This window comes from Carcharhinus amblyrhynchos, chromosome 10 (assembly GCF_965287045.1).
Source record: "Carcharhinus amblyrhynchos chromosome 10, sCarAmb.v2.hapA, whole genome shotgun sequence".
NCBI classification, from domain to species: domain Eukaryota; kingdom Metazoa; phylum Chordata; class Chondrichthyes; order Carcharhiniformes; family Carcharhinidae; genus Carcharhinus; species Carcharhinus amblyrhynchos.
The window spans coordinates 42512292-42537939 of record NC_137333.1 but is presented as its reverse complement, the minus strand read 5'-3'; the positions used below and the strand labels follow the sequence as shown (position 1 = coordinate 42537939).

Sequence of the window (25648 nt, the reverse complement as noted above, 5' to 3'; positions counted from 1 at the left end):
CCCCCCTCACACACACTCACCCCCCCTCACACACACTCACCCCCTCACACACACTCACCCCCCTCACACACACTCACCCCCTCACACACACTCACCCCCCTCACACACACTCACCCCCCCTCACACACACTCACCCCCTCACACACACTCACCCCCCTCACACACACTCACCCCCTCACACACACTCACCCCCCTCACACACACTCACCCCCCCTCACACACACTCACCCCCCTCACACACACTCACCCTCACACACACCACAATTCACACCCCTCACACACACTCACCCCCTCACACACACTCTCACCCCTCACACACACTCACCCCCCTCACACACACTCACCCCCTCACACACACTCACCCCCCCTCACACACACTCACCCCCCTCACACACACTCACCCCCTCACACACACTCTCACCCCTCACACACACTCACCCCCCTCACACACACTCACCCCCTCACACACACTCACCCCCCCTCACACACACTCACCCCCTCACACACACTCACCCTCACACACACCACAATTCACACCCCTCACACACACTCACCCCCCTCACACACACTCACCCCCTCACACACACTCTCACCCCTCACACACACTCACCCCCCCTCACACACACTCACCCCCCTCACACACACTCACCCCCTCACACACACTCTCACCCCTCACACACACTCACCCCCCTCACACACACTCACCCCCCTCACACACACTCACCCCCCCCACACACACTCACCCCCCCTCACACACACTCATCCCCCTCACACACACTCACCCCCCTCACACACACTCACCCCCTCACACACACTCATCCCCTCACACACACTCACCCCCCCTCACACACACTCATCCCCTCACACACACTCACCCCCCTCACACACACTCACCCCCCTCACACACACTCACCCCCCCCACACACCCTCACCCCCTCACACACACTCACCCCCACACACACACTCATCCCCCTCACACACACTCACCCCCTCACACACACTCATCCCCTCACACACACTCACCCCCTCACACACACTCACCCCCTCACACACACCCACCCCCCTCACACACACTCACCCCCTCACACACACTCATCCCCTCACACACACTCACCCCCTCACACACACTCACCCCCTCACACACACTCACCCCCCCCACACACCCTCACCCCCTCACACACACTCACCCCCCTCACACACACTCATCCCCCTCACACACACTCACCCCCTCACACACACTCATCCCCTCACACACACTCACCCCCTCACACACACTCACCCCCTCACACACACCCACCCCCCTCACACACACTCACCCCCTCACACACACTCACCCCCTCACACACACTCACCCCCACACACACACTCATCCCCCTCACACACACTCACCCCCTCACACACACTCATCCCCTCACACACACTCACCCCCTCACACACACTCACCCCCTCACACACACCCACCCCCTCACACACACTCACCCCCTCACACACACTCACCCCCTCACACACACTCACCCCCTCACACACACTCACCCCCTCACACACACTCACCCCCTCACACACACTCACCCCCCTCACACACACTCACCCCCTCACACACACTCACCCCCTCACACACACTCATCCCCCTCACACACACTCATCCCCTCACACACACTCACCCCCTCACACACACTCACCCCCCCTCACACACACTCACCCCCCTCACACACACTCACCCCCCTCACACACACTCACCCCCTCACACACACTCACCCCCTCACACACACTCACCCCCCCTCACACACACTCACCCCCTCACACACACTCACCCCCCTCACACACACTCACCCCCTCACACATACTCACCCCCTCACACACACTCACCCCCCCTCACACACACTCACCCCCTCACACACACTCACCCCCTCACACACACTCACCCCCCCTCACACACACTCACCCCCTCACACACACTCACCCCCCCTCACACACACTCACCCCTCACACACACTCACCCCTCACACACACTCACCCCCCTCACACACACTCACCCCCCCTCACACACACTCACCCCCTCACACACACTCACCCCCCTCACACACACTCATCCCCTCACACACACTCACCCCCCTCACACACACTCATCCCCCTCACACACACTCATCCCCCTCACACACACTCATCCCCTCACACACACTCACCCCCCTCACACACACTCATCCTCTCACACACACTCACCCCCCTCACACACACTCACCCCCCTCACACACACTCACCCCCCTCACACACACTCATCCTCTCACACACACTCACCCCCTTCACACACACTCACCCCCCTCACACACACTCACCCCCCTCACACACACTCATCCCCTCACACACACTCACCCCCCTCACACACACTCATCCTCTCACACACACTCACCCCCCTCACACACACTCACCCCCCTCACACACACTCACCCCCCTCACACACACTCATCCCCTCACACACACTCACCCCCCTCACACACACTCATCCTCTCACACACACTCACCCCCCTCACACACACTCACCCCCCTCACACACACTCACCCCCCTCACACACACTCACCCCCTCACACACACTCACCCCCTCACACACACTCATCCCCCTCACACACGCTTGAGTGGGTGATTATTGATTGTGTAGGTTTAAATAAATATTGGTTGTATTAACAAGACATCGACTCGTAGTTATTTGTCCACCGTATCGAGGTTAAAACAGACTGAGTGGCAGGCAACAATCGGCCCACCACTAGCAGCCATACCCTCAGCTACTGGGCCCTAATCTCTAGAAATTTTTCACTCGCCATCTCTAACTCTCTCCCTTCTTTCTCCTCTTTAAAATGCTCCTTAAGAGCTCCCTCAGCGAGCACTCTTTGGGTCACCTGCCCTAATATTTTCTTTATGAGTTAGATATCTGTATTTCTTTTCTTGATAACAATTCTCTGAAAACCTTGGGTTGCTTCACTGTGATAAACATGTTCCATAAAAGCAAGTTCATGTTGTTATTCCTGAGGATTTATTGGTGGGTATATACTTACATCCCTGACAGTCTGCCGTTGGGTATGTATTTCTTTGATGTCAGAGAGATAACTCTGGCTGACCTCATACATTTTATTTGAATTCCGGTGTTTTCTGTTGCACCAAGTGTGAGAGTCCAGAGCTGAAAAATATGTCACCTGAGTTTGTAGAACATTACAGCTATTGTACTTCATCCTACTGCTTCTCCAATGTTTTATAATGTAAAATATCACTTGGCTTCCAGGACTTTTTCTGCTTCCTTCCTTCATAATTTAAATTTGAAAGGGTTTATTATTAACTGACAGCAATTGCGTAAGAAAATACTTGTTCAATGTCTCAGCAACAATTTATTTATTTATTAGAATTGCACTGAGGCATGGCTTTCTGCTCTGACTCATTGAGTGACTTAACACTCCAATTCTATATAAAGGCAGTGGACTACCTTTTTATCACAAACCTGTTTACCACGCCGTAAGCAGCCAAAATGAAGGCAATGTACTTTCATCTTATAGTTGTGTTCGAACTAGGCTTTCTCGCCTTTTCTTCAACTGCACTTCCATTGTCTTTAGTAAAGGACGCAAACGAACCTGAGGTATGTAAAATATTTAAGCTTTGCATACCAAATACTATAGAAGTTTCTACAGATATGTAAAGAGAAAAACATTGATAAAAACAAAAATGTAGGCTCCTTACGTTCAGAAACAGGAGAATATTTAACGGGGAATAAAGAAATGATTGAGGAATTAAATTTGTACTTTGCTTCAGTCTTCACAAAGGAAGACATGAATAATGTGCCAGAAGTGCTGAGAGAGACATGCTTTAGTGAGGAGCTGAAGAAAACCAGCATTAAAAGAAAAATGGCTATGGGGAAATTGGTGGGATTGAAGGTGGATAAATCTCCAGGTCCTGATAATCTTTATTCTAGAGTACTTAAGAAGTGGCCTTGGAAATAGTAGATCCATTGGTGGTCATTTTCCAAAATTCTTTGGACTCTGGAATGCTTCCTATCTATTGGAATTTTATAAGGAGGCAAAAAGGAGACACAAGATTGTTTTGGCAGATAAGGCAAAGGAGAATCCAAAGACCCTCTACAAATACATATAGGGCAAAATAGTAACAAGGGAGACAGTAGGGCCTCTTAAGGAACAACAAGGTCATCCATGTGTGGATCCAGAAGAGATGGGTGGGATCCTAACTGAATATTTCTCATCAGTATTTACTGTTGAGAAAAGCATGGATATTAGGGAACTTGGAGAAATAAATAGGGATGTCTTGAGGAGTGTACATATTACAGAGAAGGAGGTGCTAGAAGTCTTAAAGCACACCAAGGTAGATAAATCCCTGGGACCTGATGAAGTGTATCCCAGGACATTGTGGGAGGCTAGGGAGAAAATTGCGGGTCCCCTAGCTGAGATATTTGAATCATCGATAGTCACAGGTAAGGTGCCTGAAAATTGGAGAGTGGCAAATGTTGTGCCTTTGTTTAATAAGGGCTACAGGGAAAAGCCTGGGAACTACAGGCCGGTGAACCTCACATCTGTGGTGGGTAAATTGTTGAAAGTATTTTGAGAGACAGGATCTACAGGCATTTAGAGACGCAAGGACTGATTAGGGACAGCCAGCATGGCTTTGTGAGTGGAAAATCATGTCTTACAAATTTGATTAAGTTTTTTGAAGGGGTGACCAAGAAGGTAGATGAGGTCAGTGCAGTTGATGTTGTCTATATGGGCTTTAGCAAGGCCTCTAACAAGGTACCACATGGTAGGTTGTTGCAGAAGGTTAAATCTCATGGGATCCAGTGTGAGGTATCTAAATGGGTATAAAATTGGCTTCTTGACAGAAGCCAGAGGGCGATTGTAGAGAGTTGTTTTTCAAACTGGAGGTCTGTGATCAGTGGTGTGCCTCAGGGATCAGTGCTGGGTCCACTGGTATTTGACATTTATATTAATGATTTAGATGAGAATAGAGGAGGCACGGTTAGTAAGTTTGCAGATGACACTAAGATTGGTGTCATAGTGGACAGTGAAGAAAGTTATCTCCAACTGCAACGGGATCTTGATCAATTGGGCCAGTGGGCTGACAAATGACAGATAGAGTTTAATTTAGATAAATGTGAGGTGATGCAAACTGGTAGATTGAACTAGGGCAGCGCTTACTCAGTTAATGGTAGGGTGTTGGGGAGAGTTACAGACCAAAGAGATCTGGGGATACATGTTCATAGCTCCTTGAAAGTGGAGTCACAGATGGACAGAGTGGTGAAGAAGGCATTCAGCATGCTTGGTTTCATCAGTCAGAACATTTAATACAGGAGTTGGAATATCTTGTTGACGTTGTACAAGACATTGGTAAGGCCACACTTGGAATACTGTGTGCAATTCTGGTTAACCTATTATAGAAAGGATATTATTAAACTAGAAAGAGTGCAGAAAAGATTTACTAGGATGCTACCGGGACTTGACAGTTTGGGTTATAAGGAGGGATTGGATAGACTGGGACACTTTTCTTTGGAGCGTAGGAGGCTGAGGTGTGATCTTAAAGAGATCTAAAAAATAATGAGGGGTATAGATCAGCTAGATAGTCAATATCTTTTCCCAAAGGTAGGGGAGTTTAAAACTAGAGGGCATAGGTTTAAGGTGAGAGGGGAGAGATACAAAAGTGTCCAGAGGGGCAAATTTTTCACACAGAGGATAGTGAGTGTCTGGAATGAGCTGCCAGTGGTAGTAGTAGAAGTGGGTACAATTTTGTCTTTTAAAAAGCGTTTAGATAGTTCTGTGGGTATGATGGGTATAGACGGATATGGGCCAAATGTGGGCAATTGGGATTAGCTTAGGGGTTTTAAAAAAAGGGTGGCATGGAGAAGTTAGACCAAAGGGCCTGTTTCCATGCTGTAAACCTCTATGACACTATGACTCTATGTAACTGATAGGCTTGAACGAGGAGAATCAGTGGGTCTGGTTTATTTAAGCTTTCAGAAGGCTTTCGACCAGGTCTCACATTACCGACTACTGTGCCAGGAAATACTTCAGCATAATTTAGACAGGCTGAATGTGTGGGCATCCGCAGATCAGACGCAGTGATAAATGTGAAGTTATCTACTTTGGTAGCAATAATAGGAAAACAAATTATTACTTGAATGGGTGCAAATTGAGAGGTGGTTACTCAACGAGGCCTTGAATTCCTCGTGCATCAGTTGCTGAATGTAAGCGTGCAGGTACACCAGACAGTAACAAAGGCAAATGTTATGTTGGCCTTCATAGCAAGAGGATTTGAGTATAGGGACGGGGATGTTTTGCTGCAATTGTGTAGGACATTGTTGAGGCCACATTGCATGCAGTTTTGGTGTCCTTATCTGAAGAAGAATGTCCTATCTACAGAGGAAGGTTATGGAGATTTACCAAGCTGATTCCTGGGATGGCAGGTCTGTCACATGAGGAGAAACTAAATCAGTTAGGATTATATTCACTGGAGTTTAGAAGAGTGAGAGCGGATTTCATAGAAACTTATAAAAGTCTAACAGGGTTAAAAAGGGTAGATTCAGGAAGAAGGTTCCCAATGGTGGGGGGTGACCAGAACTAGGAGTCATAGTTTGAGGAGAAGGGATAATCCTTTTCGAACTGAAATTTCTTCACCCAGAGGATGGCGAATGTGTGGAATTTGCTACTGCAGAAAGTAGTTGAGGCCAAAACATGGTCTGATTTAAAGAGGAAATTAGATATAACTCTAAGTGTGAAAGGGATCAAGGGATATGTGGGGAAAGGGTATTCAAGATATTGAATTTGATGATCAGCAACGTCATAATGAATGGCAGAGCAGGTTCAGAGGGCCAAATGTTCTACTTCTGCTTTTAGTTTCTATGTTTCAATGTAAGAGTATCAAGTAGATATGAGGTAGCTCAGTTGGTACAGCACGAGACTCTTAATCTCAGAGTTGTGGGTTCAAGCCCCACGTTGAGCAAATGTTTCCTTTAGGGGCCACAGTGGTTAGCATTGCTGCTTCACAGCTCCAGGGACCTAGGTTTGATTCCTGGCTTGGGTCACTGTCTGTGCGGGGTTTGCACATTCTCCTCGTGTCTGCGTGGGTTTCCTCCAGGCACTCCGTTTTCCATCCACGGTCCAAAGATGTAGGTTGATTGGCCACGATAAATTGCCCCTTAGTGTCCTGAGATGCGTAGGTTAGAGGAATTAGTGGGTAAATATGGAGGTAGGGCCTGTGTGGGATTGTGGTTGGTGCAGACTCAATGGGCTGAATGGCCTTTTTCTGTAGAGCAGGGATTCTATGATTAACCTGACCACATTCTTGTTTTGTTCTACTTCAGGTTCTTTATGTTTTTGATTAACCATTCTTGGTAATATGATTAAAGAATATGAAATACTGAGCCTGATACAGTTCAAGTTCAGTCAGTATTTACCTAAGCTGTAGTTTCTCTACTTTATGGGAACACTAAATCTATCCATTGCAGCATAAAGTACCAAAAGCCTTGAAGATTGACTGGCTTTTCAGCTTTGATTCCTGATTTTATCTCTGGTCCATCATGTGTGCAAAGCCCATTTACCAAGATACGGGGCACCTACACAGTTAAGTGTTTGTATGCTGCCTGGAAAGTGTTGGGCCAGACTTTCCGATTGAAATGCAGCAAAATGCGTGGCGCTTATCCGCAAACTTCTAACTTCCAGAGGGCAGACGTATGCTGCCAGAATCATCCCATAGACATCTCCAACACTGCCCCTGTCATTAGAGACGGGACTACAATCCCTAAAGTTATCCTGAAATTTACACCATTCAGCCTAGAAACTTCAATCACATGTGCCGGAGCAGAATTTACATTGGAAGCTGTATCAGCTGTGTATTGTACAGAACTTTTTTTTTCATTAAGCTACCCTCCCCAAACACCTCGAGGCCTGAACTGTCACATTCTGTTGCTGGAAATACTAACCGGTTTTGCAGGAAGTGTACAGCAAAGATCTTGTGCAATGGATAAACCTTAAAGAGGTACGATTGTAGGAATTCACCAGGCTGTTTTCAGTCGCAGCTTCCAAACCTGTAACCTCCACCACCAAAAGGAAGCAGGGCAGCTGACACGTGCGATCCTGACTCAGAGCAATATCACCATTCCTTTCCGATCTCTGACCCAGGCCACGGAGTTTCAAGATGAGTTTTGTCAGAATAATGGTGTTGAAGGCTGAGCTGTAGTCAATAAATAAAAATCTGACATGGAGATCCTCGATATCCAGGTGTTTCGGAGTTGAGTGTAGGGCCAGGGAGATGGTGCCTGCTGTGGATCTGTTGCGGCGATAGGTGAACTGTAGCGGATCCAAGCAATCTGGGAGGCTGGAATTGATTTGTGCCATGACACACCTTTCAAAGCACTTCATAATGATGGATATCAGAGCCAACGGGCGATAGTCATTAAGGCACACTGCCTGGCTTTTCTTTGGTACAGGGACGATGGTCGTCTTCTTGAAACAGATAGTGATTTCAGAAGGTATAAAGAGAGGTGGAAGATATCTGCGAATACCCCTGCCAGGTGGTCCGTACATTATCTGCATTGTAGAGGCAGAGTGCCAACTCTCAGACATTTCCTCCTACCTCCCCCTCGAACATGACCCCACCACTAAACATCAAACGTTGTCTCCAGGATGCTCACTGACCTCATCGCTTCTGGTGATCTCCTGCCCGGAGCCTCCAATCTCATTGTCCCCAGTCCTGCATAGTCTATTTCTACCACCTTCCCAAAATTGACAAACAGTGTTACCCTGGTAACCCCACTGTGCAGTCTGCTCCTGCCCCATGGAATTCCTTTCTTCTTATCTTGGCTCCATCCTTTCTGTCTCTCCCTTTATCCAGTCCCTTCCCATGTCCGATGGCATATCAACAATTTCCAGTTCCGTGGCCTTAAGTGCCTCCTCTTCATTGTGGAGGTTCAATCTCTCTACACCTCCATCCCCCACCGGGAGGGTCACAGGGCTCTCTGCTTCTTCCTGGAGCATAGGCCCAAACAATCCCCATCCACCACCACCACACTCCTCCACCTGGCCGGACATGTTCTGGCACTAAATAATTTCTCCTTAAACTTGTCTCATTTCCTGCAAATGAAAAGTGTGGCTCAGTGTACTCTCATGGGTCCCAGTTAAGCTTGCCTATTTGTGGGTTCTGTTGGACATGCTCTGTTCCAGTCTTACCCTGGCCCGCATTCACAACACATTTTCTGTTTCATCAAAGACAGTATCAATGCTGCTTCCTGATCTCGTCTGGACTTGGGAATTTTTATTGGTTTTGCTTCCAATTTGCATCCCTCTCTCACCTTCACGTGATCCACCTCCAACACTTCCCTTCTCTTCTTTCCTTGACTTCTCTGTCTCTAATTGCGGTTGTAGACTGACTGCCAATATTCTTCCCAAACCCACTGACTTCCATAGCTACCTTGGCCACAACTCCTCACATCCTGCTTCCTGTAAGGAGACCATCCGTTTCTCCCAGTTTGTCTGCCACTGTCACATCTGTGTGAATGCTATCACCTTCAAACATAGCGCTCCTGACATGTCAGCTTTTTTCCAAACCAAGATTTCCCTCCCCCTATGATTAACAGCGCATTCAACTGGGTTTGACTCATCTCCCATTCATCTCACCTCACCCCTTCCCCTCCCTCCCACAAACATGATAGGATCCCCCTTGTCCTCACTTTTCATTCCGCCAGCCTCTGCACACAAAGGATCATCTTTCACCAATTTCTCTAATTCCAGCATGATGCTAACATGGAACACATCTTTCCCTTAACCTGCTGTCTGCATTCCACTGGAACTGCTCTCTCCGTGACACGTGGTCTGCTCTTCCATCACCCCCAACTCCCAATCCCTTTCCTTGCTATTGTAGAAGGTGCAACACCTTCCCTTTTCCTCCTCCCTCCTCCATTCAAGGCCCCAAACCCTCCTTTCAGGTTAAGCAGCATTTCACTTGCACTATGGTCTAATGTGTTCCCAATGTGGTCTCCTCTACACTTGGGAGACTGAAAGCAGACTGGGTGATCCCCTTTTGGAACACCTTCACTCAGTCCACAAGCATGACCCCCACCCTTCCTGTTGCTTTTAACTCAGTATCTTACCCTCATGCCCACATGTCCAGCCTTGGCCTGCTGCAATGTTCCAGTGAAGCCCGGTGAAAGCTGAAGGAGCAACATCTCATCTTCTGACGAGATGCATTGCAGCCTCCAGGACTCAACACTGAGTTCAATAACTTTAGACTGTGACCTTTTCCCTCCATCTCAAACCCTTATTTTTTAAAATATCTCATACATGCATTGTCTCAGTGAAACCCCTCACTGCTGCCAACCCTCTCACACCAGGCCATCTGCCATTTGTTTTTAAACTTGTTACATCTTGGTGCAATCACTCACAGCTACAGTTTAATTTTGAACACATTCCTCCCTCTATAAAAGTAAATTGCTGCGGATGCTGGAATCTGAAACCAAAAGGGAATGTCAGAATCCTTGGGTACCAGCAACCTTATGCACACCTAGTCAACTCTTAATACAAACTGTGCTGGACACCATACATCTAATGCAAGGCCTTATATTACTCGTGCACAAGGAAAACTCCACTCCCCCTATCGAAATGGTTGGAGTGGTTCTGCGGTTACAGAAAATAACTCAGCAGCGATAATCAATTACTGCAAACCAGGAACAAGAGATTTTTCACATCTTTCATTGACATACATATTTGCCAATTAAATCCTGGCTTTTCTCTCTTTCTCGTTCGATGAAAAATTAACTTCTGCTAATCCTTCATTTGCATAGCATATCCCCATATCTCACCTTTGGTATTTGTTATGGAAGAAAGCTGGTCTTGTTCACCCTGCAGTGAAAGTCAAAAAACAGAATGTTTTGAGGGCTAGGCGTGAGAGGATCAGTCTAAAACATAAAGGTTCCCCTGAAGGTTTACAACTAATAACATTCTCACACGCTGTTACAGAGAAACATGAATATTTTTCATCTGAGCATTTTAACCTCCACACTTCCCCCCTTTTTTGTCCTCTGAGTACAACCTTATGGGTCCTTCATGACTTCTACATCTACGCACATCAGTTTTCTAAATTCTTCCTCGGTTTGTTCGTTAACTGGGAGGACGGGAAGGAGATGGGGTTCTGGGTTGTGGAGAAAGGAATGAGGGCGGCAGATAGAATGGATCCAGCAAGAGACAAAGTAAATAATCAGACAATGAGCAAAGCCAGGCCTGTAGTAAGGTACTTGAGAAGGGTCTTTAAAAATCTCCAAATCACCTGCCAAGGTTTCGAGAGCCAGCCCCACCAATTAAAAGGTTTTTCCCGAACAACTGAATGCAAAAAAAGGCACCTGCTCCTGAATGGTATGTACATCTGTCTCGATGTTATGATCCTTATTAATGTAAAAACAGCATGTCTCATTGACTGCCATGCACACTACCCCCCACCCCAGTGCTGCTAACAGGAGATTGAGGTCATGCAGTTCTGTCGCACCATCTGAGAAAGGGACTGAATTTCCAATTGTATTTCCTTCGGAGGAGGCTCATGTGCCTTCCCTGAGGAATTTCCCATGATCAAAGCAGGGATCTGTTCTATCCTGCTGATAGGCATGGGATACAGTGCCACGCAGACAGAAAAATGTAAAAAAAACAGGCTGACAAAGGATTAAAGGACTTGCGATTTGAACAGAGCAAAATCATCTGGTCCAGAGTGCCATCATGTGGCAGAAAAGGGCATAACAGCAAAAAGACCTGAATCAATTTGGAATTAGGTAATCAGTCAAATTGGGATTGCAGCTTTCCAGAGACCCAAACCCTGGAAAAAACGTGCCTACAGGGGGTCCAACCCCCAACCCTTCTGCTGCACCTTCAGGGGACTTGAGCCCTTGTGTATACCCTGGTAATGCTTACAGAGGACAGTGTGTGCATTCCCCCGGTCAAAATGTCTCAATGCCCAAAATCAGGCAGCGGCGGTCACCGAGTCTTTGGTCAGCGAGGCACCACGGTTTCTTCCCATGTAGACATTCCGGTAGTTTGCAATCTTAGTGGAACCTGCAAAACCTGTCAGAGATCCTTGGGTACCAGTAACCTTACGCACACTTAGTCAGCTCTTATTACAAAATGCGCTGGACACCATACATCTAATGTGAGGTCTTATATTACTTGTGCACAAGGAGAAATCCACTACCCCTATCGAAATGGCTGGAGTAGTTCTGACTTTACAGAGAAACAACTCAGCAGTTATAGTCGATTACTGCAAATCAGGAACAAGATATTTTTCACATCTTTCATTGATGTACATATTTTGGCAACTAAATCTTGTCTTTTCACCCTTTCTCATTTGATGAAAAACTGACTTCTGCTAATCCTTCATTTGCATAGCATATCCCCATATCTCACCTTTGGTATTTGTTATGGAAAAAAATCTGGTTTTGTTCACCCTTTAGTGAAGGTCAGAAAGCAGAATGTTTGGAGGATTAGGCAAAAGAAGTATAGTCTAAAGCAGATAGGCTCCCTTGAAGGGCTGCAACTAATAACATTCTCACAAGCTGTTACAGGGAAGGCATGATTTTTTTTTTAATCTGAGCATTTTAACTTCCATACTACCCAACCCACCCCTACACCGCCCCCCCTCCACCCCATCCATTCCCTTTTTGTTCCCTAAGGTCAACATTATGGGACCTCTATGACTTCTACATCTAGGCGCATCAGCTTTATAAATTATTTTCCTGCTTGGTCCTCATTTGTCATCCTGACATCAAACCAGGAAGTCAGGCTGAGTGACGCTAATATAGTGCCAATTCAATGTGTTCATGGAGGACCCATGGTCGTGTGTGCCCATATCAGCACAGAATGTTGGCAGGGTTGCTGTGAGAACAACCAAGAGTGCAACCTGCTCTGTGTATTTGAATTTTACGTCAGGAGACTTTCATTGAGGGACCACATTTCGCTGTATACAGGCATTTAAAAATGAATTGCTACAGTGAAAATACTACGATATTTAACATTTCAGAAATCACCTAAAACTATCAAGTATATTTATTTGGATAATACAAAGATTGTGAAGAAGTTTCTCTTTGAATGAAAGGTGGAGAAACGGCTGTTTCCCTTGAATAGCAAGCTGCAAACTAAATTGCAGGCTCAACAATCCCAATTTGCATATTGCGTGTTTTTAAATCGCTGGATTGTTAATTTTGGGTAAAAATAGACATTGTTTGTTTTTTCATTTAAAAATAAATTTCAGTTCTGAATGACATTAAAAGAATTAGGGAATGAAATATTATCCCTTAAAAAACAACTCTCCTCCTGCCTCTAGGGAGCACAGAAAGGTTATCGTCTTAAAGTGGCTGCAAACTTGTCCTATGGAGGGGTGAATCCAAAGGCCCCTCGCTGTGGAGTGATTGATGCGGAAGAGTTCACTACTCTCGGCAGTGTATTTGGGAAGAAGGACCTCACATACAGGTATAGATCTTGGCACTTTGACATTCCTGTTTATTCAATAAAATTGGTCAATTTTATTAGCATCAGCTACAATTTCAAATGTACCAGGCAGAAATGACACATCTGATCCATCATTTACCCAGTAGGCTTATTCCCTATTGGTTCCACTTTGATAGAATATCTGACAATGACTGCCACCGTGCTTGGCTTGGCCAGGATTGTTAAGGTGCAGAAAGTGTGTTAAATAACCAACCTTCACTGAAAACAGAGCCTCTGACCTACGTTCTGTGCTAAAGGTTTATATGTCCAGTTAGCCATTTGAATCTTCTGGAAGTCAATCCGCGAGATAGGTGTTGGAAATAAAGCTTTCACAAAGTCAAACAGCGAATTGTTTGTTTCTGGGCTATTAGGGGAGAATTAGTTTGTTTGAGCTGCATCTGATCTCCAATCGGAGACTGATATGTCCAGGGCTACAGAGGTATTTAATATAATCACCAGGTAAACAAGTCATTCTGCTGGATCTGGGGGAGGAATAGGATGATTAAAAAGAACGTTCACACAGAGATCAGTTGCAGCTTCGGTGCTGAAGATATCAGCATAAATAGTCCAAGGTGAGTAAGTCTAGACATATCCAAAGGGATCTGCTTGGGAGACCCATTATCTTTGAGTGAAGCTGTGACAGAAATGTGCAGATTCGTGAAGCCACATCTTCCAGCATCTTCATAGAATAAATTCAGTCTCTGGCTGTCAGGGTGATCAATGTCTTGAGCTGTTTTACTCTCGTTCTTTCTGAACAACAACTGGAGATATCTGTGGACATTTCAGTTCATAGCTGACTCCAGTATCTGACAGTGGTATTATCCAGTCAGGCAGAGATTTCAATATTTTCCCTCTCAAAACCATGTTTAAAACAATAATACACTAGTTTGCAGGTTTCCTCAAGGTGTGGAGCTTTATAAATGGAATATATTTCACCATGTGTGTGTTTCCCTCCAATGGAGGTGAGAGGCACCCTGAACTAATGTCAGGCCAGCAAATCATTTTCTATTCTTAGTCTTATTCCTCATCCAAAATAAAGTCTAATGATGTAGAATAATCAAGTTGACCACACGTAGTGTGAGATTACACTCACATCAGCTGTGGCCAGTGCGGGTGGAGACTATCAGGGAATCAATGGGAATTTTATAGCAACCCAGCAGCTTCCATTATTATTTTCTGATGCTAATCCACAAATGATCAGATTTGTTGAATCCAAAGTCACAATGCGTGACTGAGGATTTATGAAGACCGCAACCTCCAGGTTGTAAGTAGCAGCAGAACGACTGGGTTACCAGACTCATCAAGGAGACTTTGTCTGTTGTAGAAGGCCCTGGTCTGCATGATGTTGGGCAGCTCAATCAGATGGTTACACAGCACTGCACAAATGTAGAATCATTTCACACAGAAATGCCCCAAACATTTCATGCTGCTGGGACATTCTCAAATGAATTGATAAAGTTCTGCTGAATTCAATTTGCAGGCAGGTCCTTTGCTGTCTAAATCCATGGGTTCAGCAGTTGAATAAAATCAGGAACTGGTTCTCCGATCTGGATTCCTTTCACTCCTTCTCAGTGATTCACATAATCTCTCCCCGGAAACTGGCCATCTGAACTCTGCTGTTTGGATGCTAATGTTTGTCACTGTGGGAGTGACTGGAGTAGGTGGCATGAGCTGTTTTCTGAAGGGCAAACATTGACCTCAGAAACACCTGCACACAATCAGCATAATTAATCCGACAGTTTATACAGATAGTGATGGAATTGACTTTGTCTCCACACAGGATACTGAAATATACACCTGACTTACTGCAGAATGTTGTGGATACCACGATAAAAGAGGCTTTCCAATATTGGGCTGATGTCACTCCATTGACATTTACACAGACAACATCTCCTGCAGACATTGAAATTATATTTATTGCTGGAGGTAGGTTCAAACAATAAAATTCACTCCTGCAAATGTTACGTTACCTCTGCATTGCCCCACCTTGACCTGTAACTATGTTCCCCCCAGCTCCTTCAGTCATTCTGCTGGGGCCACTGACATGGGCTTGGTGACACTTCTGGACTCAGCTCACAGTGTGGGCTCAGTCACTGAATACCTTCTCAGAGATTGTGCAATCCCAACAGTTGTCACCTCATTGTCCAAGGACCAGAACTGTTGGCCTTTTGATTAACCAGCAAGTCCTGGAGATCAGACATCAGCTTGGAATGGAGTCAAAGTTCCACCTCTGCCCAACCAACAGCTGAACGGCCGTTAAATGACTGTGGGGCTCGTTCACCAATCTGAGGCAGGATCACTTCTGATTTTCCCAGCAGGAACAGAGACCTTGCCATCCCCTGTGTAAAATCTAACCCATGAGTTCAAATCCCAGTTTGCTGAATTTAAATTCAAGTAATTAATTAATTGTGGAATAATAGGAGGCATCAGCAGATCAGTGAACAGTTATTGCCAGCAATCAATTGCTTTATTTCATTGTTTTCGGAGGTAGGTTCAAACAATAAAATCCGCTCCTGAAAGTGTTGTGTTACTTCCGCATTTCCCCACCTTGACCTGTAACCATCTTCTTTAATAGAAAGCAAAGCAGCAGGTTAGCATGAGGGGAGAAGGTTCCAATTATGTCAAAAATCAGGAAAAATGTTAAAAGAAAGGAGAACTCAGGAGATGTTATCATTAAAGGTGTTAGAATTCAAAAAGAATGTACAAAAACTAGCATAAAGGCACTTCATCTGAATGCTTGTGGCATTCGAAACAAGGCAAATGAGTTGATGGCACAAATCATCACATATGAGAATGATTTGGTAGCCATTATAGAGACATGGTTGCAGGATGGTCTTGACTGAGAGGCAAATATCCAGGGGTATCAGACTGTTCAGAAGGACAGACAGGAAGGAAAGGGAGATGGTGTAGCTCTGATATTTTAGGATAACATCAGGCAGTAGTAAGAGATGATGTAAGTTCTATGGAAAAAATGGTTGAATCCATTTGGGGGAAATTAGAAATAGTAAGGAGAAAAAGTCATTGCTAGGCGCAATCTCTTGGCTACCAAATAATAACATCACAGTGGTGTGAGAAAAAACATTGAAAAAACTGATGCATGTAAAACTGGTACAGCAATTATCATGGGGGATTTTAATTTACATGTCAATTGGTTAAACAAGGTCGTCATGGCAGCCTTAAGGAGGAGTTCATAGAATGTATCCACGATAGCTTCCTTGAACAATATGTAATGGAACCTATGAGGGAGCAAGCTACCTTAGATCTGGTCCTGTGTAATGGGACAGAAGTAATTAATAATCTTATAGGTAGGATTCCTCTCGGAAGAAGTGATCACAATATGGTTGAATTTAAAATAAGATGGAGCATGAAAAATTAAATCCAATACCAGTGTCTTGTACTTAAACAAAGGAGGTTACATCCTGCCTCTGGGTGATCCTCGATTTTCATCAGCTGAATTGGACTGTGAGGATGATTAGATACACCGGGATGAATAAAGTCAGTAATACCAGCAGGTGTGACATTATGTGAACAAATGGGTGGATTTGGATGTTTGAGCCCCAGTTCCAAAGATCATTCCAGTAGGAGGTGACTTTAATTTCTTTAATTCTCCTTTCCACCTCTTGGCTCTGCTGTATTACTTTGATGAAGGTTCTGTGGGCTGTAGCCAATTTTATCCAAATTTGGTTCAACTCCTCTGGCAGGGGTTTTGGGCTTGCGTCATATTTCTCTTGGTATTCCCCTAGAGTCTGTCGGAGCTTGTCAGTGGCGTTTAAATCTACCCTCTCCCTCTTATGAATGTCTATTAGTTGAATGAGGCCCACCCTGGCTGATATTCTGGTATGATACAGAATGTAGTGTCAGTAATGTCACAATGTGTCGTGCCATACTGATGTTGTTTCAGGGAGGTGATGAGACAGTATCTCCCTGCTCCCTTGTAAGCCACCTGAGTTATGTTTGTGTCCAGACTACGAGTTTCTACTGAGTACTTTAGGCTAGTGTTTGTTCTGAAGCCACATGGTGCATGCTCATTGTAAACTGGGTACGGGCATGTGATTATTTCATCAGTTTGCTGACATTTGTCCAGAGTAGTGCCTTCTTTCTCCACCGCATACAGTAAAGTGCTGTCGTAACCTATCCAGATATCCCCATGGATAGTCCCTATATTTTCCACTTCAATATAGTCTGACCCAGTCGTCAGTGATTATTGGGAAACCCAATATCATTCCCAGGGCTTTCTCTGGAGTCCCTTTGCTGTCGTCATTGAACCAGACTTTGATAAATGTCGCATCTGGCAGCCAGATAACTTGGCATGTTTCTTACCCGTAAATAGGTGGTCCATCTGTTCATCACTAATCCAAGATGGAACTTGTCCACTGTGTCCACTGTGTACCTGCAGTAGGTTTTCCCTTAGCTGTTCCTTCATCCACTGTCCATATGCACTACATAAAGTCGGGTCCTGTTGTCTGTCATCGTCCTGTAATTTTTCCCTGATAATCTGATTGTCTTGGTGTGTCCTTCCAATACAGCGACCATATGGTTGCTGGCTGCATTTCCAGTCAGTTCCCTTCAGCATCTTGCTGATTGTCCTCATTGATAGAACTTTGTGTCTGTTTAACCTGTTGGGTCAGAATCCTAAGTTTATTGTCTAGGTCACCTAAATCAAGGGCGTTGATGGTTGTTACCCCTGCCCTGTATGCTGTGGCCATGTCATTGACTAACTCCCTCTTAGATCTTTCCTGCCTTTCATTCATTCCTATCTTCCATCCTAACAATCTGTGAGTCAAGTGGAGGTATAATCTCTTAAACTGGGGAGAGCACCACTCTGGCAGTTGGGTCCCAGCTACATCCACCACCACAGGTACCTATCCATAGTGGATGTTGTCATACAGGGTTTTCCTGTGTGTTTTAGTATCAATCCATTCTGTGGTCTGGGGTTGGCTTCAGGACAAATCGAGTGGGATGGTTTTGGGATTGGCTTCAGCCCAGCTCCTATTTCGCACAATGCAAAGCTCCCCTCTGTGAGTGCCCCGGGGCACCGCTGCCCGAGCCCTAATCCTTTTTCTGGACAGTTGACCAGACATCCAAATTTGGGGCACCCGTTATTTGAAAATCCCCACCAATCCCCTGCTACGGTGACACCCTGATAATTTTCAGTTGAACTGCCATTTGGTTTTTTGTATATCACCCAAACATTACACTCTTATCGGGATGCACTCATAACACACCACCCTCATATTCCCCACATCAGGTGGGGCAAGTCATAAATAGGATACCCCAGGTTCATCTTGCTTGGAGTGTCCTGCGTGCTTATCTCGATGGTGAGTCCAATGAGGTAGATCCTAGGTTGCATCTCTGTTGTTGTCCGTCGTTGTCCTGAGGAGATCAATGTAATTTCTGCTGTTAGCGCACCCAATATTTGATGTATATATATGTACTTAAACTGTCCATGCCCCCTCCCTTTTGTTTTAAACACTATCGATTGGATGGATAGGATAGAGGTGGAGAGACTCTTCCCGCTCAAAAAAGACAGTAGAACTAGGGGGCACAGCCTCAAGATAAAGGGGGGGTGGTTTAGAACGGAGTTGAGGAGGAACTTCTTCACTCAAAGGGTGGTGAATCTCTGGAATTCTCTGCCCGTTGAAGTGGTGGAGGCTGCCTCGCTAAATATTTTTAAGACGCGGGTTGATGGGTTTTTGATAAGAGAGGGGATTAAGGGTTATGGGGAGAGGGCGGGAAAGTGGAACTGAGCCACGACAGATCAGCCATGATCTTATTGAATGGCGGGGCAGGCTCGAAGGGCCAGATGGCCTACTCCTGCTCCTATTTCTTATGTTCTTATGTTCTTATGTTTCTTATGGTGTGGTCAGGAGGACCCAGTTGTCGCTTGCGTGTCGTAGATTTTTAAAATTCTAATTGTGAACCACTGTCGAGCAAATTTTTGTTCAGATCGATAAATAGACGAGTCGTAGAATGGTCGGAAAAGAGCTTGTTTAATGGGTCGGCAAAATCAAGACAGCCTGTTTTATTCTAGAACCAGTCACCTTTAGCCCAGGGATTTGAATAGCACTGGAGTCAGTCTGTAATGACCTGAAGAGATGTCTGTTCCATGAGTGTCTTGGAGTTTGAAGCAGAGCACATCTAAAATTTAGCACAAATATCCCTAAGAGTTGAAAACGTAGCCCAGTCACTTTGACGATTTTAAAATTTAGCACAGCCGTTCAATGATTTTAAAATTTAGCACAGTTGCCTCAATGATTTCAAAGTTTGACACGGTTGCCTTCATGATCAGTCTTAACTGAAGAAAGGTGGCCAAAGAGCATGGCTTCAGACTGTGTAAATAACCTGGTTAATCGTACCAGCAGTATACAAACGGTATGGGGATGAGTAGGTTGTATTTAACCATGGACATTTTATATTTGGTCAGTCACGGTGGACCTGGAGGTTGAAGGGTTTTGAGTGGGTGTTTCCATCAGAGATTCTTGTACCTTGCATCGGTCTGCACTGTACACTGAATTTTATCATTTCGAGCACCTTAGATTCCTTCATTTAGCATTTCCGTTAACAAATTGCTCAACAGAGACTCATCTTCAGAATCATTTCTCTCATGGGGCTCCATCATTAACTCCTCGCCTGGCCTCCATATCCATGTCTGTTCATCGGACTGCACTGTGAGGTCTGTTTTTGAATCTGGATTTGGGGGTCCTTTATCCTTGTCACCCATTCTAATTAACCCGTGTGTCTGGTCCTTTACCCAGATGGGGGATGCAGCATCGGGTGTCCCCGTCAAAATAACACGGTGACATTTAGTCAAGGTCTCACAGTTGTGTCAGGGGCTAATAAGATTTATGTTTATGGGGGAATCCACAATGCTGCGTGGGCCGATATCTAACGAGTCGCGCCAGTCCTCTGGGGTGTACAAGTCTCCTGTTATGTCTGAGTCGAGCAGTACCCCTTCAGGTGTGGACAAGGCTCTGGGCTGTAGCGTGGTAGGGACAAGGTTCTGGTCTGAACCTGAAAGTGGATGAGAAAGTTTCTGGGGAAAATATATTTCCTGGGTGAGGCCATTCCAGTCACCTAGTGTCATCCTCCCCTATCTCTTATGTGAGATGGTGGAAGTGATTATTCCGAGTCCTGTAAACTTTCAGTCGATCGACATGGAACCAGCTGATTTTCCCATTGGTGATTAGGACCTTATACACTCAGGGGCTTATTTTGTCGGTGATGGTGTGTGAGCCTGCATATCTTGGTGACAAGAAAGAACTGGGGTTGGAAAGGGAAATCATTACCTGCTGGCCAGCTGTATATTCTACCCGGTGTACCCTTTCATCGAAATATGCCTTGTTTCTTTTTAACTCCTAATCGGACAGCCGCAGCTAAATGGGCTTCTTTAATGTTTTCGGTTATCTGCTGGACGGCTTTCTCATGGGTGATCGATGTAATAGCAGGTTCCGTTAAGTCAAACCCCAACAAGTATTCAGCTCCTCTCATAGGTCAGCCAGTCATTAATGTGTTGGGGGGTGAATCCAGTAGAACTGGAAACGGTGTTGTGTACCATCATGAGGGCAAAGGGAAGTACTGTATCCCATGTTGTGTTATTTTGCTGCACCATCCTGCTAATGATCTCTTTTAGTGTTTGGTTCATGCGCTATACGATTCCACTGGATTGTGGATGGTAGGTGATGTGGAATTTCTGCTGGATGCTGAACATAGCCATAATCTTCTGTATCACCCACCTGGTGAAATGTATCCTTTAGTCGGACTCTATGCTGCGGGGAAGACTCCATCGTGTGAATACTTGTGGGCTAACATCTTTGCGTGGCCTTAGCTGTGTAGGATCTAGTGGGGAATGCCTCAACCCATTATGTGAGAATGTTTGTTATTACCAGGACATATTTAAATCCATTCCTACATGGCAGTAGTGGGCCGATAAAATCAATTTGGAGGTTTGTCCAGGAGGCTTCTACTGGGCGTGCATGCCTTAGCTCCGCTTTCCTGGCATACCTATCGTGGTTGTTCTGGGCACAAATTAAACAATTGTCGATATAATAAGCAACATCATCATGCAGTTTGGGCCACCAACGTAATTCTTTTAATTGCTCGATTCTTGTCTCTATGCCCTGATGGCCATGCCCATCATGGGTACTGGTAGATGAGCTGATTTCTGTCCTGGGTAGGGATTACATATGTGCTTGCCTTTAATATCAAACCATCCTCAATCTGTATTTTATCCTTCCATTTCTCATATGGGGCTGGCTAGACTCCTTCTAAAATCTGTTTGAGGGAACCGTCAGTGTGCTGTGCCTGGACCAGGTCAGTCTGGCAAATGGCCACAGTGTTTACTTGCTCTCCAATGGATGGGCTGCCAAAACTGTCCCAGATGGACACCGGCCTTGGCCAATGCATCAGCCTTACAGTCACCAGGTGGGGAGGTCCTGTAGTGGCTCCTAACCTTAATAACTCAATATGTGTACCTTTCAGTGGTATGCAGAAAATATTTTAATAAGGGAGCTGACAGTAGGGGCTTTCCGTCTGCAGAGATGAAGCCTCTGGTTTCCCATAATGGTGGGAATTCAGTCCAGCTGTTTACAGATGTACAAGCTATCGGAGTGTATGTTGGCGGGGGTTGGAAATATGTCTGGGTGACTCACCACGTATGTGACTGCTGCTAGTTCAGCAGCTTGAGCACTCAAATGGCTGGGTAGTTTGAGGGCGAGTTCTATTAGTGGCTGTCCCTGTTGATTTTCCACATAAGTGCCACATCCTGTGATTCTGGTCCCATTCTCTATGGTGGATGAGCTGTCTATGTAAATTCTCATGGCTGAGTTGTGCCTGTTGGCTGGCTGTTTGGTTTGTCCCTGACCGTGTCCCCCGTTGTTTTGGGATAAACAGACCTGTGGTATCCTTTGTGGCTATAACTTGACACTCATGCAGATCTCCCCCATAATTTAAATTATCTGCCGGGAATGTGGGTGTTTTGGATCGCTTTACAGTGATGTTTCTACCCTGCAGTAGTAGTATCTAATGGGCAGCGCGGACCTGGTTTACTGAGCCATCTTTAAGTCCAGCAGAAGCTGGGTTGGGGTGTGTTCAGTGAGAAGGGTTATTGGGTTCAGTTCGGTGATACAGGCAAAGTGCTGCACAGCCCAAAATACAGCGAGCAGGTGTGGTTCACACCCGGAGAAGCCCTGTTCACTTGGTCTAATACTCGTGAGGTGTAGGCCAGTGGGCCTGGTCAACCTTGTCTTTGTTGTAATAATACTGCTGAAAATGTGTGGTTGGTGGCGACAATCTCTAAGGCGTATGATAGATCTGGGTCAGGAACTAGTAAGGCTGGTGCTGTGGTGAGGGCATGCTTTCAATAGGTTACTGCAGCTGTGTGCTGCGCAGTCCACTCCCAGGTTGTGTTTTTTTTTAGCAATTCATACCGTGGGGCTGCTTTGATGGTTCCGACAGCACTCTGCTAGACCTAGGAAAGATCAGAGGGCACTCACAGCCTGGGGCAGTGGGAAGTGCACTATGGAGTATCTCCTTTTTTGTTCAATCTCCCTCTTCCCATGAGTATTCAATGCATCTCGATATATGACCTTGGGTTGCAAAATCTGAGTCTTTTTCAAGTTGACTTTGCAGCCTAATGATTAGAGCAGTGTGAGCAATTCACCCAGCAATGTTACAAGCTCCTCTTTAGTGTTCATCTGTAATAATATGTTGAAGTGGAAATTTTCCTGCTTCTTGACTGTGGTAGAAAGACACAACAAAGTTCATTCCAACAAAATAATTTGTCTTTATTTCCGAAAGACTGCATGTAGTATTGGCAAAAACTTGAGTTCAGAGAGCCATCATTACGACTTGCTAATTCTTCCTCAAGTCTGCCTTTACATAAAGAATCAATTCAGTATTTGTACATAATCATTATCAGTTTTCATAACCAGACCTTATTCAGGAATTTGATCAGTAATAGCGTCATAAGCAATATCATAAATCATGGTACAACCTGCAAACCTCCTAGAACTCTTTGTCTCATCATTCACACCTTTACCTTGCCCTTTGATAGAGCAGAAGAGTGTCAGTGACTCCTTCATCCCTGACCTTATCTTGTCTTACTCATACAGCCCTAGGTTATGCGGAATCAGCTTTATCAGGTCTTGACCTTTTCCGGTCTTTTACATGCCTTATGTTATGCGGAGTCAGTCTTATTAAATCTTACACGGGTCTGGCATTTTGGAATAGCTTGATCTGCTTTCCTTATTTTGTACCAAATACTTGACCAATTTTCCCATCATGTCACCACTTCATTCGTACAACTTCACATTCCCTCCTTTTGTCATATCATGACAACTAATTAAATAGGTATATCCATGACCCAATTAAAAATGAACTTACACAAGCAACCAAGCAATCCTATCCCCAATACCAATAGCATGAAAGCCTTAAAGATCCAATCAAATAATCCATAACCCAGCCACCCCAACCAACCCGCTGGATCATAATCATGAAATTCACGACCAATCTCTTGAATTTGAGCAGCCTGTTTCTTAATATGGTCAGCCTGGTTGGTGATATTTTCAGAGGTATCTGGGATATAGGACAGCATTTCTGATCTACAATGGTGTATGTGAGGCTAACAAATAATCCAAAGCCAGTCGATTTTGTAATGCCACGGTCCAGACAGCCACCAGCTCAGACAAGACCTCAGCCAGTGCTTGTCCAGTTGCCCTGGTTTCTGCTGTTGTTATGTTTGCCAGTTGTTCCATTATAGGCCGTAAAATCATCAGCCAATGTCATCCAGGGTGTTGGGGAAGTATGTGCCCATGAGCTATTGGAGGTTATATTCCATACCCTGGACCAGTCAAGAACAAACGTACCTTTGCTAGATAGGTTTGCTACTGGTCTTTGCCACTCAGCTATAAGGTTGCATCTACTTTGCCCCATCAATTTTCCTTTCCCTGATTTACTAAAACATAGGGAACCTCGCACTTCATTCGAGGGGATAATAAGGGAGGGTGGAAGCGAGGCATGATTATAAGCAGGCTGGAACCAAGCTGAAAACCGAGTCATTTCATAGCCAGCCAAATTCCATTTTATCATATCTCCCCCGATCCCTGTTTGGTTTTGACATAGAATCCATTCAGCTGTCTCTGTATATGGAATGGGAGGGATTGGAGAGGTATTCCTTCCCTCCAATGGACAGGGATGTGGGTACAAACCCAACACTTGCTTACATTCAATTGTTCAGCATACATATATGACAAATATAAATAGGTATTAGCATGCAGTCCCCGGGTAGTTTGCTTTTTCACTACCGAGTGGCCATTAAGGCCAAATAGTCCAGAAAGTCCAAAAAATATAATGAAGATCTTCATCCTGTGTTCGTATCTGGATTGGAGACAATCCTCTTGCAATCGGATAGATGTATCCAACTTGAACGTCCTTCAAGCTTGATGGAAGTCAGTGTGGTCAGTAGCACTTGAAAAGGTCAGCTCCAGCATTGTCCTAGTTTCTTTCTATCCCAGTTCTTCACCAATACGTAATCTCCGGGTTCGATCACGGGGTATTGAGAGGTGGTTGTCCCTGCTGTCTCTGGGAGATGTGCCTGTTTTACCTGGGAGTGGAGAAACTTCACAGAAAGCGTTAATCGCTTCAAATAATTCTGCATCTGTTTCCCCATCACATGGAGGTCTACTCCCTCCAGGGGATTTTCATGGGCATCTCAGGGAGTCCTCATTGGCCGACTGTAGACTATCTCTGCAGTTGACAGTCCGGTCTGCGAATGGGGAATCACCCGCATGTGAAACAATGCCAAGGGCAATACCTTTAGCCAATTTAATCCAGTTTCTTCATCAATTCAGATGATTTTTCTTTTAAAGTCCTGCTAATTCTTTTCACAATTCCTGCTGCCTGTGGGTGAAATGCGCAGTGCAGTTGTTGTTTAATCACGAGAGCTTCGCACAATTCAGTATTGATCCAGGCACAAAATGTGGTCCAATATCTGAGCTCACCATTTTGGGTATCCCAAAACGAGGAATAACTTCTGTCAACAATAATTTCACCACCGTATGTGTAGTACAATTCCTGGTGGGGAAGGCTTCAATCCATTTACTAAACACATCAATTATTACTAAACAATATTTATAACAATGTACTTTTAGTA

General features: G+C 45.2%; 1 protein-coding gene across 1 annotated transcript in view; it reads left to right on the top strand.

Annotated features, from left to right (window-relative positions):
- The first annotated feature begins 3477 nt into the window (after positions 1–3477).
- Positions 3478–25648, top strand: part of LOC145349489 (matrilysin-like) — a 35031-nt gene continuing 12860 nt past the window's right edge. The window contains exons 1-3 of the mRNA XM_080198024.1: positions 3478–3620; positions 13337–13482; positions 15281–15426. Of these exons, the coding sequence (XP_080054150.1) occupies positions 3513–3620; positions 13337–13482; positions 15281–15426 (400 nt within the window). The 5' untranslated portion in view covers positions 3478–3512. The remainder of the gene's footprint in view (positions 3621–13336; positions 13483–15280; positions 15427–25648) is intronic.